Source organism: Cetorhinus maximus, chromosome 21 (assembly GCF_964194155.1).
Source record: "Cetorhinus maximus chromosome 21, sCetMax3.hap1.1, whole genome shotgun sequence".
Taxonomy (NCBI): domain Eukaryota; kingdom Metazoa; phylum Chordata; class Chondrichthyes; order Lamniformes; family Cetorhinidae; genus Cetorhinus; species Cetorhinus maximus.
Genome location: NC_135899.1, coordinates 11,104,408 through 11,118,329, shown reverse-complemented (window position 1 = coordinate 11,118,329; position 13,922 = coordinate 11,104,408). Strand labels below are relative to the sequence as shown.

At 49.4% G+C, this 13,922-nt stretch overlaps 1 protein-coding gene across 1 annotated transcript; it reads left to right on the top strand.

The window, feature by feature from the left end:
* Positions 1–3,613: 3,613 nt before the first annotated feature.
* LOC144695665 (zinc finger and BTB domain-containing protein 26-like) lies at positions 3,614–13,501 on the top strand. The gene is made up of 2 exons (XM_078566590.1): positions 3,614–3,890; positions 10,339–13,501. The coding sequence occupies exon 2, from the start codon at positions 10,355–10,357 to the stop codon at positions 11,684–11,686; it is 1,332 nt and encodes a 443-aa protein (XP_078422716.1). The 5' UTR covers positions 3,614–3,890; positions 10,339–10,354; the 3' UTR covers positions 11,687–13,501.
* Positions 13,502–13,922: the final 421 nt, after the last annotated feature.

Genomic DNA, 13,922 nt, shown 5'->3' with positions numbered 1-13,922 from the left:
GGGTTGGATGAAAATACAATCAACAGGTGGGTTTGTTGGCTAAATCTTTGCTGAATTGTGTGGGTTGAAATGTTGCCAGTAGAATGCAGTGTCAAGTACCAGACATATCCAATTTGAAATGGCTCTGCACTAAACGGATCATGTGCCAAGCACTGGAACCACCCAGTGCAGGAGTGTTGGAAAGCTCAAGTGCTAGATCTATCCAGTTCCAGTGTGACAGAGGGATCAAGTGCCAGAGTGATTCAGAACCAGAGGGATTGAGTGCTGGAGCCACCTGGTGTCAGTGTGGGAACAGGATCCTCTAACAGATATACCATTTTGAATACTGTTGGGGGAGATGGCTTCCCAGGGGAAAGCAGCGGCAGCCAAGTCCATGGCACCACGGGTGGCTCTGCTGGACAAGAGATGAGGAAAAAGAGTAGCAGGGCTATAGTGATAGGGGATTCAATACTAAGGGGAACAGACAAACATTTCTGCGGCTGCAAAATAGACTCCAGGATGGTATGTTACCTCCCTGGTGCCAAGGTCAAAGATGTCTCGGAGAGGCTGCAGAGCATTCTGAAGGGGGAGGATGACAGGCAGTGGTCGTTGTACATATTGGCACCAACGAAAAAATGGGATGAGGTCCTACAAGCTGAATATAGGGAGTTAGGATGTAAACTGAAAAGTAGGACCTCAAAGGTAGTAATCTCAGGATTACTACCAGTGCCATGTACTAGCGAGAGTAGAAACAAAAGGATATATCAGATGAATACGTGGCTGAAGAAATGGCACTTTGGAGGGATTCAGATTCCTGGGACATTGGGACCGGTTCTGGGGTAGGTGGGACCAGTACAAACAGGACGGGTTGCACCTGGGCAGGACCAGGACCAATGTCCTCGGTGGGGGGGCTGTTTGTTGGTGCAGTCGGGGAGGGTTTAAACTAGAATGGCAGGGGGTTGGGAACCTGAGCAGGGCGACAGAGGAGGGGGAAACAAGGATAGAAATAAAAGACAAAAATAAGAAGCAAAAATGGAAGGCAGAAAAAACAAGGGCGTAAAACAAATTGGGTCATGGTGCAAAATAAAGCTAAGATGACTAACAAGGTTCAAGAGACAAGTCTAAAGGCATTGTATCTGAATGCGTGGAGCATTCGCAATAAGGTAGATGAACTAAGTGCATTTAGATGTAAACGGTTATGATATAGTTGCAATTACGGAGACATGGCTGCAGGGTGACCAAGAATGGGAACCGAACACCCAGGGGTATCCAATACTTAGGAAGGAAAGACAGATAGGGAAAGGAGGTGGGGGAGCATTGCTAGTAAAGGAGGAAATCAATGCAATAGTGAGGAAGTATATTAGCTTGGAAAATCATGATGTGGAATCTATTTGAGTGGAAAACGTTGGTGGGGGTTGGCTATAGGCCCCCAAACAGGAATGGAGATGTAAGGGAAGGCATTAAGCAGAAAATTAGAGACACACGCAATAAGGGTACAACTTTAATCATGGCGACTTTAATCTACATATAGATTGGACAAACCAAACTAGCAATAACACTGTGGAGGAGGATTTCCTGGAGTGTGCACATAATGGTTTTTTAGACCAATAAGTTGAGGAACCAGCTAGACAGCAGGCTATCCTAGACTGGGTATTGTGCAATGAGAAAGGATTAATTCACAATCTTGTTGTGCAGGGTCCCTTGGGGAAGAGCAGCCATAAAATGATAGATAAAAGCAAAATACTGCGGATGCTGGAAATCTGAAACAAAAACAAAAATAGCTGGAAAAGCTCAGCAGGTCTGACAGCATCTGCGGAGAGGAAGACAGAGCTATACAGACTCGAAACATTAACTCTGTCTTCCTCTCCACAGATGCTGTCAGACCTGCTGAGCTTTTCCAGCTATTTTTGTTTTTGCATTAAATGATAGAATTGTTCATTAGGATGGAGAGCGAAGAAGTTGAGTCTGTAACTAGGGTCCTGAATCTAAATAAAGGGAATTACGAGGGTATGAGGCGTGAGTTGCTAATGGTGGATTGGGGAACCCTACTAAAAGGGTTGACAGTGGATAGACACTGGCTAATATTTAAGGAACATATGCATGAATTACAACAATTATTCATTCCTGCCTGGCACAAAAATAAAACAGGAAAAGTGGCCCAACCATGACTTACAAAAGAAATTAGGGAAAGTATTACATCCAAAGAGGAGACATATAAAATTGCCAGAAAAAGCAGAAAGCCTGAGGATTGGGAGCAGTTTAGAATTCAGCAAAAATGGACAAAAAGATTGATCAAGAAGGAGAAAATGGAGTATGAGAGTAACTTGCAAGGAACATAAAAACTGACTGTAAAACCTTCTATAAATATGTGAAGAGTAAAAGATTAGCAAAGACAAACATAGGTCCCTTACAGTCAGAAATGGGAAAAATTATAATGAGGAATAAAGAAATGTCAGGAGAATTGAACACACATTTTGGTTCTGTCTTCACAAAAGAGGACACAAATAATTTTCCAGAAATGTTAGGGAATCAAGGGTCTAGTGAGAGGGAGAAATTGAAGAAAATCAGTATTAGTAAAAAAAATGGTGCTAGAGAAATTAATGGGGTTAAAGGCTGAAAAATCCCCAGGATTTGATAATCTCCACCCCAGAACACTAAAGGAAGTGGCCCTGGAAATATTGGATGCATTGGTGGTCATCTTCCAAAATTCTATAGACTCTGGAACAGTTCCTACAGATTGGAGGGTGGCAAATGTAACCCCACTATTTAAAAAAGGAGGGAGAGAAAAAACAGAGAATTACAGACCAGTTGGCCTAACACCAGTAGTGGGGAAAATGCTAGAGTTCATTATAAAGACGTGCTGACAGAACACTTGGAAAGCATTAACGGGATTAGACAAAGTCAGCATGGGTTTATGAAAGGGAAATCATGCTTAACTAATCTCCTGGAGTTTTTAGAGGATGTAACTAGTCGAATAGATAAGGCAGAACCAGTGGATGTGGTGTATTTGGATTTCAAGAAGACTTTTGATAAGGTCCCACATAAGAGGCTAATTGGCAAAATTAAAGCACATGGGATGGGGGGAGTTTCTTCACTCAGAGGGTGGTCAACCTGTGAAATTCTCTACCACAGAAGGCTGTGGAGGCCGGGTCACCAAGTATTGATAAATGTTTGGATATTAGGGGTATCAATGCATATGGAGAGAAAGCGGGAATATGACATTGAGATAGAGGATCAGCCATGGTCATATTGAATGGCGGAGCAGGCTTGGAGGGCCGAATAGCCTACTCCTGCTCCTAGTTTCTATCTGCCAGAGTCACCTAGTTGTAAAATGATAAAGACATCCACTGATGGATACATCCAGTGCCAATGCAACATAAAGGGATTGAATGTTAGAGAGATGGAGTGCCAGAGAGATCCAGTGCCACTGTCGCCAAATTCCATGGCCACCCAGTGATAAAGTAGCAGAGAGAAGTAGCAAGTGATCCAGTGCCAGAGAGACTGAGTGACAGATCAAGTGACAGAGATCTTCACTGCCAGCAGATTGAATGCCAAAGGGTTCCAGTGACAGAGATGCAGTGACAAAGAGATCCTGTGGCCGAATGCCAGAGCTACCCATGTAGAGAGAATGTGGCAGAGAGAGCTGGAGAAAGAGTGCTAGAGAGATCGAGTGCCAGCGACAGTAGATCGACTGCCAGAGGATTCTAGTGACATGGAGATCAAGTGACAGTGAGATCCAGTGACAAAAGATCGAATGCTCCAGTCAGTGACAGAAAGATCCAGTGCCAGTCGGTGGAAACTCCGGGGCTGCGGCTGGTCGGCCCTCCCCCTCTGTCGCCGGGAGTTTGGGGGCCCGGGGTTTCGGTCGGCCACCCGCCGAGAACTGCGGCAACTCGGAGCCCGGGAGCCGGGTGAGTCCCGGGGGTGAGGGGCTGGGGAAAAGACCGGGAGGGAGACCCGGGGCTTCACCTCCTTCACCCAACACCATCCCCCCCGCCCCCCACTCTGCGGCCGGGAAACCCCGCCGCCCGCACCAGCCTAGGCCGCAGCCCCGGAGCTCGAGTCGGAGGTTCGCCCCGGCGGACGGGGAAGAGGCCGGAGGGGCCGCTACGGATCCGGGAGGGGAGAGACCAGACCGACCAGACACCCAGCCAGCCAGACACCTACCCAGACACCCAGCCAGACACCCAGCCAGACAGACACCTACCCAGACACCCACCCAGCCAGACACTCCCCAAATCCCCGACCCTCATCCTAACCCCCAAAATCCTGAGCCCCAAACCCCCTCAAGAAAAACCCTAACCCCCAACCCTAAATTAACCCTTCAAACTGCCCCAAAAACCCCATCCCAACCCCCCCAATCCTCACCCCAAACCCCCCCAATCCTCACCCCAAAACACCCCCAATCCTCACCCCAAACCCCCCCAATCCTCACCCCAAACCCCCCCAATCCTCACCCCAAACCCCCCCAATCCTCAACCCCAAACTCCCCAATCCTCACCCCAAACCCCCCCAATCCTCAACCCCAAACTCCCCAATCCTCAACCCCAAACCCCCCCAATCCTCACCCCAAACCCCCCCAATCCTCACCCCAAACCCCCCCAATCCTCACCCCAAACCCCCCCAATCCTCACCCCAAACCCCCCCAATCCTCAACCCCAAACTCCCCAATCCTCAACCCCAAACCCCCCCCAATCCTCAACCCCAAACCCCCCAATCTTCAACCCCAAACCCCCCCCAATCCTCAACCCCTACCCCCCCAATCCTCAACCCCAACCCCCCCAATCCTCAACCCCAAACCCCCCCCCAATCCTCAACCCCAAACCCCCCCCAATCCTCAACCCCAAACCCCCCCAATCCTCAACCCCAAACCCCCCCAATCCTCAACCCCAAACCCCCCCAATCCTCAACCCCAAACCCCCCAATTCTCAACCCCAAACCCCCCCAATCCTCAACCCCAAACCCCCCCAATCCTCAACCCCAAACCCCCCCAATCCTCAACCCCAAACCCCCCCAATCCTCAACCCCAAACCCCCCCAATCCTCAACCCCAAACCCCCCCAATCCTCAACCCCAAACCCCCCAATCCTCAACCCCAAACCCCCCAATTCTCAACCCCAAACCCCCCCAATCCTCAACCCCAAACCCCCCCAATCCTCAACCCCAAACCCCCCCAATCCTCAACCCCAAACCCCCCCAATCCTCAACCCCAAACCCCCCAATCCTCAACCCCAAACCCCCCAATCCTCAACCCCAACCCCCCCAATCCTCCACCCCAAACCCCCCAATCCTCAACCCCAAACCCCCCCAATCCTCAACCCCAAACCCCACAATCCTCAACCCCAAACCCCCCAATCCTCAACCCCAAACCCCCCCCCAAATCCTCAACCCCAAACCCCCCCCCCCCAATCCTCAACCCCAAGCCCCCAATCCTCAACCGTAAACCCCTCAAAAAACTTAACCTCCAAAATATTTCATACCGTCTCGCCCCCTTCATGAGCTCTGGGTGGGCCCATTGAGCTGCCATGTACACTTGCACCCCCTTCCTCTGGGTGGGAGATGGGGTGATGGAGGATGTTGAGGTTACACCCACGGGTGAGATTCTCCCTGTCCGGAGTGAGCTTGCGGTTTGACCCTTTGTGTTATTGGGCAAGTGATCGGGTTGCCTGACCCTATGTTGGTAGAGCCACTCTGTTGCCCAGGGCAAGGGAAGGGAAGGGGACCCACCTCTCGGCTTCTGCTGACCGGTCACCTCAAATCTTCGAATGCAGCCCGTGTCCGAACTCGTAGCAAGTCCCGTTCCCCCATCACCCTGTGCTCACTGGCCAGCCCTGGTTCCCGGTCAAGAAATGTGTTGATTGTAAAAATTCTCATTCGTGTTTTCAAACCGCTCCTTGGTCTCACCCTCCCTCTCTCTCTAATCTCCTCCAAACCCTCCAAGATATCTGCACTCCTCTAATTGTGGCCTCTTGTGCATCTCCGATTTACATTTGCTCCACCATTGGTGGCTGTGCCCTCAGCTGCCTTTTCGTTCTTTCATGGCATATGGATGTTGCTGGCAAACCCAGCATTTGTTGCCCATCCTTTGAGAAGGTGGTGGCAAGCTGCCTCCTTAAACTGCGGCAGTCCATGTGGTGTAGGTACATCCACACAGTTTCCCCAGGTGCTGAGCTCTGGAATTCCTTCCCTTCGACTCTCTGCTTCTCTATCTCACTCTCCTCTTTGAAGACACTTAAAATCCACCTCTTTGATAAAGCTTTTGGTAAATTGATCAGCAATGCTGTGAAAATACATTGGAACTAATAGAGTATGTGGGGTGGGGGGGTTGGGGGGGGGGGTAGGTGCGGGTTAGCGAGCTTAGGCACTCAAAATCCTGACTTGGAACGATATTGCCGTTCCTTCATTATCGCTGGGCCAAAATCCAGGAACTCATTTCCTAACGGCACTGTGGGTGTACCTACAGCACAGGGACTGCAGCTGTTCAAGGTGGCAGCTCACTACCACTACCTCAAGGGCAATTTGGGATGGGCATTAAATGCTGGCCTGGCCAGCAATGCCCACGCCCCATGAACGAATAAAAATAAATTAAATGCAAGTTCCCCCTCCAAGCCACTCACCATCCTGCCTTGGAACCATATCGCTGTTCCTTCACTGCCGCTGGGTCAAAATCCAGGAACTCCCTCCCTAATTAATACTGTGGGTGTACCCACACCACATGGACTGCAGTGGTTCAAGAAGGCAGCTCACCACTACCTTCTCAAGGGCAACTAGGGACAGTGGGTGTGTTGGGGAGCCGCACAGATGGTATGAGACTGGCTTGAATTGGGCCCATGCCAGCACAGAGAATGGGGGAAGGAGCCGGGATACGGGAGAAGGGAACGTAGCAAATCTGGGAAGAATGGTGCAGATAGAGACAGTACGGAAACTGAAGCTTGCAATACGGATATCGGGTAGGACTGGAAGTGATTCTCCAGTTGTGTGCATGGATATAAAAAGAGAGAGAGACCTGTATTTCATGTGCAGTTTTATGAGAAGTTTGTTAAACTCAATATTCCAGTTCTTTTGATTATTATCTCATCACGGGGGCTATATACAGAATCCAACAGCACAGGAAGAGGCCATTCATCCCATTGTTCTGGTGTTGGCGCTTTGGCTGTAGTGTGTTACAGTTCACTCAGGCAGTCTGAGTTCCTGTGGCCAAATGCATGTTGTAGTCCTGAGCTATAGCTAGTGATGGTAGAGGCTCCAACTTTCTTTCCACCACATGGCTGGCCAGGAATCTCTCCCGCTCTTCCATGCCTGCCATTGATGTACGTTGGAATGATTTGCAAGTTGATATTAGCACACCTTCCCTTAGCCATCAAGTCCTGGAGTGGAACTTGAACCTGGAACTTCTGGCTCAGGGGCAGGGACGCTACCCGCTGTGCCACAAGGCCTGCAACTCCCTGTGGAGGAGCAATCCAATTAGTCTTACCTACTCTTTCCACAAGGATCTGTCATTTATCCTATTCAAGTTTTTGAGTTCATGCGACTGATTCCTGGGATGGGATGGGGTGGGTGGGGGGGTATTTTATGGGGAAAAGTTGGCAGGTTGGGCCTGTATCCATTGGAGTTTAGAAGATTGAAAGGTGATCTTATTGAAACATATAAGATCCTGAGGAGACTTGACAGGATGGATGCTGAGAGGATGTTTCCCCTTGTGGGAGAGACAAGAAATAGGGACACAGTTTAAAAAAAAAAGGGGTGTCCCATTTTTTTACTCATTCATGGGATGTGGGGGCCGCTGGCTAAGCCAGCATTTATTGCCCATCCCTAATTACCCTTGAGAAGGTGGTGGTGAGCTGCCTTCTTGAACTTTTGCAGTCCATGTGGTGTAGGTACACCTACAGTGCTGTTAGGGAGAGAGCTCCAGGATTTTGACCCAGCGACATTGAAGGAACAGCGATATATTTCCAAGTCAGGATGGTGAGTGGCTTGGAGGGGAACTTCCCATGCATCTGCTGCCCTTGTCCTTCTAGATGTTAGAAGTTGTGGGTTTAGACGGTGATGTCTAAGGAACGTCGGTGAGTTCCTGCAGTGCATCTTGTAGATGGTACACACTGCTGCTACTGTGCACTGGTGGTGGAGGGAGTGAACGTTTGTGGATGGGGTGCTTTGTCCTGGATGGTGTCAAGTGGGGAGTCAGGAGATGAGTTACTCACTGCATGATTCCTAGCCTCTGACCTGCTGTTGTAGTCACAGTGTTTATATGGTTAGTCCAGTTCAGATTCTGGTCAATGGCAACCCCCCCAGGATGCTGATAGTGGGGGATTCAGTGACAGTAATGCCATTGAATGCCAAAGAGCGATGGTTAGCTTCTCTCTTGTTGGAGATGGTCTTTACTTGGCACTTGTGTGGGGCAAATGTTACTTGAATGTTATTTAAGACAAAAATGAAGAGAATTGTTTTCTCTGAGGTTCAGGAGTCTGTGGAACACTCTTCCCCAGAGAGCAGTGAGGGTTATTGAATGTTTTCAAGGTCAGATAGACTCTTGATTAACAAGGGAGTCAAAGAATATAGGAGGGAGACAGGAAAGTAGAGTTGACACCACAATCATATCAGCCATGATCTTATTGAATGGTGGAGTAGGTTGGTGAGGCTGAGTGGCCTACTCCTGCTCCTAGTTCGTATGTTTGTACGTTAATCCAATTCCCTTTTCAATGTTACTATTGAATCTGCTTCCACCGCCCTTTCAGGCAGGGCATTCCAGACCACTACCACTCAATGTGTAAAAATTCTCACCTCCCCCCTGGTTCTTCTGCCATTTATCTTAAACCTGTTCTGCTGGTTACCGACCCTCCTGCCAATGGAAGCAGTTTCTCCTCATCTGTCCTGTCAAAATCTTTCAGAATTTTGAATGCCTCTATTAAATCTCCTCTTGACCTTTTTTTCCCATAAGGAGAACAATCCCAGCTTCTCCAGTACCTCGGAAGTCCCTGATCCCCGTAACATTCCAGTAGATTTGCATGCTGCCTAAGACCTTGACGTTCTTCCTAAATTCTGGCACCCAAAATTGAATGTGATAATCCAATAGGAGCAGAACTGGTATTTTATAAAGATTTAAAAGATTTGCTCTTCTTGCAAGGAGGATGGAGTATTAAAATAGGGAAGTCTTTCCACAACTGTGCAGGACGTTGGCGAGACCACACCTAGAGTACCGTGTACAGTTTTGGTGACCTTTCCCAAAGAGCGACCTATTTGCATTGGAAGCAGTTCAGAGCTGGTTCACTAGGTTGATTCTGATGATGAACAGGTTGTGTTATAAAGAAATGCTGAGCAGGTTGGGCCAATACTCATTGGAGTTTTGAAGAATGAGAGGTGATTTTTAAAAAAAATATTTGATGGGATGTAGGTGTCGCTGGCAAGGCCAGCATTTGTTGCCGATGCCTAATTGCCCTTTGAACTGCATGGCTTGCTGGGCCATTTCACAGGGTAGTTTAAGAGTCAACCACATTGCTGTGGGTCTGGACTTGCATGTAGGCCAGACCAGGTAAGGACAGCAGGTTTCCTTCCCTAAAGGGCATTAGTGAACCAGCTGGGTTTTTGTCACCATTACAGAGGCTAACTTTCAATTCTTGCAGATGCAGTGGGGGATTTGAACCCATGTCCCCAGAACATTAACTTGGCCTCTGGATTAGTCCAGTAACGTTACCATTATACCATTGTCTTCCCAAGGGTGTGAGGTGCTGCATGCAGTTTTGTTCTCCTTACTAAAGGAGGGATATACTTGCATTGGAAGCAATTAAAAGAAGGTTCACTGGGCTGATTCCTGGGATGAAGGGGTTTGTCTCATGAGGAAAGGTTGAACAGGTCGGTGCTATACTCACTGGAGTTTAGAAGAATAAGAGGTGATCTTATTGAAACATATAAGATTCTGAGGGGGCTCGACAGGGTGGATGCTGAGAGGATGTTTCCCCTTGTGGGGGAATCTAGAACTACGGGGCTCAGTTTCAAAATAAGGGGTCTCCCATCTAAGACTGAGATGAGGAGGAATTTCTTCACTCAAAGGGTTTGGAATTCTCATCCTCAGAGAGCAGTGGAGGCTGGGCAATTGCATACGTTCAAGGCTGAGTTAGACAGATTTTTGGGGGACAGACAGGAAAGTGGAGCTAAGGCCAAAATCAGGTCAGCCATGATCTTATCGAATGGCGGTGCAGGCTCAAGGGACCTAATGGCCTGCTCCTGCTCCTATATCTTATGTAAACATAGCTGGAAGATTCTTACAGGTCTCTCTGTGTGTTAGGGACAATGTAAATATACTTGATAAGTTTGCAGGATGTTGACTAACGCACCATTCTGTGTTATTTTTTTCCTTCTCCAGTTCATGCTTCCCAGCCATGGCATCTGACGATGTGGTGAGATTTCAGTTCCCTAACCACGAGGTGACCATTCTGAAGAAGATGAACCAGCTGAGGATGGAGGAGCGCTTCTGTGATGTGACCATCGTGGCAGATCAGCTGCGGTTCCCGGGACACCGGGTGGTGCTGGCCGCCTGCTCGCCCTTCCTGCGCGACCAGTTCCACATGAACCCCTCGCAGGAGGTGCAGGTCTTCCCCATGACGGGCGCCCAGATTGTCCTGCGGCTCCTGCTCTCCTGCTACACCGGCACGCTGGAGTTCCCCTTCAACGACATCCTGGACTACCTGACGGCGGCCAGCTGCCTCCAGATGGAGCATGTGGTGGAGAAGTGCCGGCAGTCGCTGTCGCCGCGCATCGGGCCCCGTGTGCCCCCGGCTGAGGGGGCCGAGGAGCGGCCCTGCACGCCGCAGATCGCCACCTCCTCGGAGCGCGCGCCTGACGCCGACAGGCTGGCGTCTTGGGAGACGGGTATGGCAGAGGAGAAGGGCCCAAGGAGGACGCCAGCGGACGATGTGGTGAAGCTGGAGTCGGAGCAGCGGGCGGACTTTGGCGGCGCCGAGGACATCTGCATCCACAAGGTGGAGTCGTTGGCCGACTGTATGGAGGGGTGCCCAGGCCGGGCAGGCAAGGGGCGGCCGACGGGTGGCGGGGCGGAGCCCGCCAACGGCCTGGATCCCGACCCCGGCATCCACTCGACTGTGGGGGGTGGCGCGGGTGGCTACTCCGACAGCAGCGCCCCCTACGACATGTCAGAGGTGATGATCTCGGATGAGTTCCAGGAGGAGGACTACGAGAGCTCAGCCAGCGAGGACTGCCGCAGCAGCGGCTTCACTGGAACCTTCTACCGGCCGGGGGAGGAGCCCCCGCCGCCCCCCGCGCCCCTCTCTGGCTTAGGGCAGGGTGCCAAGGAGGGCGAGGCGGCCCGGAGCCCAGGCCTCTGCTCCGAGTGCGGCGCCCCCTTCGAGCACCGCGAGCACCTGGCAGCCCACATGGTGGTCCACAAGCTCTACATGTGCCTGCTGTGCGGCAAGGTCTTCAAGAAGAACGCGCGGCTGGCCCAGCACATCAACGTGCACACCGGCTTCAAGCCGTACTGCTGCGCCATCTGCGGCCGCACCTTCACGCAGAAGCGCTCGCTCAAGGACCACATGAACGTGCACAACGGCGACTCGCCCCACTGCTGCAGCTACTGCGACATGCGCTTCACCCATTACAGCACCCTGCGGGTCCACCTGCGCGACCAACACGGCAAGACCACCACCCGCAACATGGAGAACAAGCCTGCTGAAATCAGCCTGGTGGTGCCTTAGCAGTCGGTTTTTCTTTCTCCACCCCCGCCCCTCCCCCCGCCCCGACACCCTGCCCCTGCCCAGGGCCCCAAACCACCTCCCCACAAATAAAGCTCTGTTTTTAGACAACCTTGCAGTAGAACCACCAAACTAACACCACGAGATTACGTCCCAGTCAATCTTTTCAATCAGCGGACTCTTTCCTGAACACTTTCTCTCCACGTTCTCCTCTGTCCGTCTCGACTGTCTCAGTTTTTAACAGACTGCCTGTTTCCTCACCATTGCCCAGTTTTTTTTGTATGTCTGCGTGACAGGAAGCACCTCTTTTATGTAATCTATATTTTTATTCCAAAAAATAATAATTTGTGATTTTAAAAAAAGAAGCAGCGAAAATTATTTCTTTTTAAAATTTCCCATTGTGCGGTTGTTAAGTGCTGGGTGATTGTTGCCCCTTGGAGTGGTGTTTATTTCACCGAGGACTTTTCAAATAGTCCCTTCTGTTCTCAGGGTAGGTAATTGCTTCAAAGTCTCACTCAAACACACACACACACGTGATTTCTGAGTCACTGAATCTGCATGAGAACCCAAAGTGGTTTCCTGTTGACTCCCTCGCGGCTGTCATGATCAGATTATCTCCGTCTTAGCCTGTAATCGATGTTAAAGAACCACTGTCTGCCCTTTTGGTTTTGGGAGATGGGGTGCAGCCACATCCATCAGATGCAAGTGCCCACCCCTGCTGGAACAGAAAGAGGCCGTTCATGTTGTCCAGCTCCTGGATGTGAAGGATATAAGAGATTAGGATGCTTAGGTAGAGAATGTTTGTTGCCCACTACAGAGCTGAGTTCTCCCCTCTAAGACAGCAGACAGCCAACGCTGTGAGAAACCAATTAAACTAAATTAGGAAATCAAGGCACAATTCAAGAAGCAGCCCCTTAAGATAGCCAGTGCTTATCTTTTGATGAAACTAATTGAACTGAATTAAGAAAAAAACGGAGGGACAAAATAAAATGCAGCCCCTTAAAGGGACACTGCAAACAGAATGTCAAAAAGACCGCCATTGCTGCCTGACTCTTTCTTGTATACAATTGAGTATAATTAAAAAATCAACACCCATCACCTTATTACCTTCAAGTACTGAGTATTTAACATTCATTAAGTACAACCTATTAGATGCTAACACTTCAGCCCCTTGATCCCGTCCCGACATTCAGTGAAATCACGGCTGATCTGCGACCCAACTCCATACACCTGCCTTTGCCCCATATCCCTTCATACCTCTGGCCAACAAAAATCTATCAATCTCCAATTTAAAATTAACAATTGCCCCAGCATCAATTGCCATTTAAGGAAGAGAGTTCCAAATTTCTACCAATCCTTTGCGTGCAGAATTCTTTCCTAATTTTGCTCCCAAAAGGTCTGGCTCCAATTTTTGGACTATGTCCCCTTGTCCTAGACCCCCCGCAGCTAGCGGAAAGAATTTCTTTCCATCCACTCCATCCGATTCCCTTAATATCTTGAAAACTTGGATCAAATGACCCTTAACCTTCTAAATTCGAAGTTTGTATGATCTCTCCTTGTAATTTAACCCTTGGAATCCAGATATCATTCTGGCAAAGCTATGCTGCTCTCCCTCCGAGGTTAATATATCCTTTCTAAGGCGTGGTGCCCAGAACTGCTCACAGTAACTCCTCGTGTGGTCTAACCAGGACTTTGTATAGCTGAAGCATGACTTCTACCCTCTTGTATTCTAATTCTCTGTATATAAAGGCCAGCATTTTTGATTATCTTCTGTGCAAGTTCATGACATTTTAATGATCAATGTCCCTGGGTTTCCAAGTTTCTTTGGACCTCCGCTGTTTTTCTCCATTTAGAGATGGGAAATAAATGTTGGCCTTGCCAGTGATGCCCACATCCCACGAATGAATAAAACAGGAAACTAAAGGTAGATACGCTAGAAGGAGATCTGACCAAGGCTCTATACAAACTGAAGCATCATTTCCTCCTCTTTGTATTCTAGCCCTCTGGAGATGCAAGCCATCCATTAGCATTTTTTTTGTTTTTGGATTTTTTTTTGTACCTGTCTGGTAGCTTTAAATGATCTGTCTATCGAACTCCTGGATCTATGTGCTTTTCTTCTCTATTTTCACCAGTTAGATACTACATAGATTTAGCTTTCTTGGGTTCGAAGTGGGTGACCTCCTATTGAATTCGACTGGACACAGTTTCTCTCACTCACGTGATCTACCTATGTCTCCAG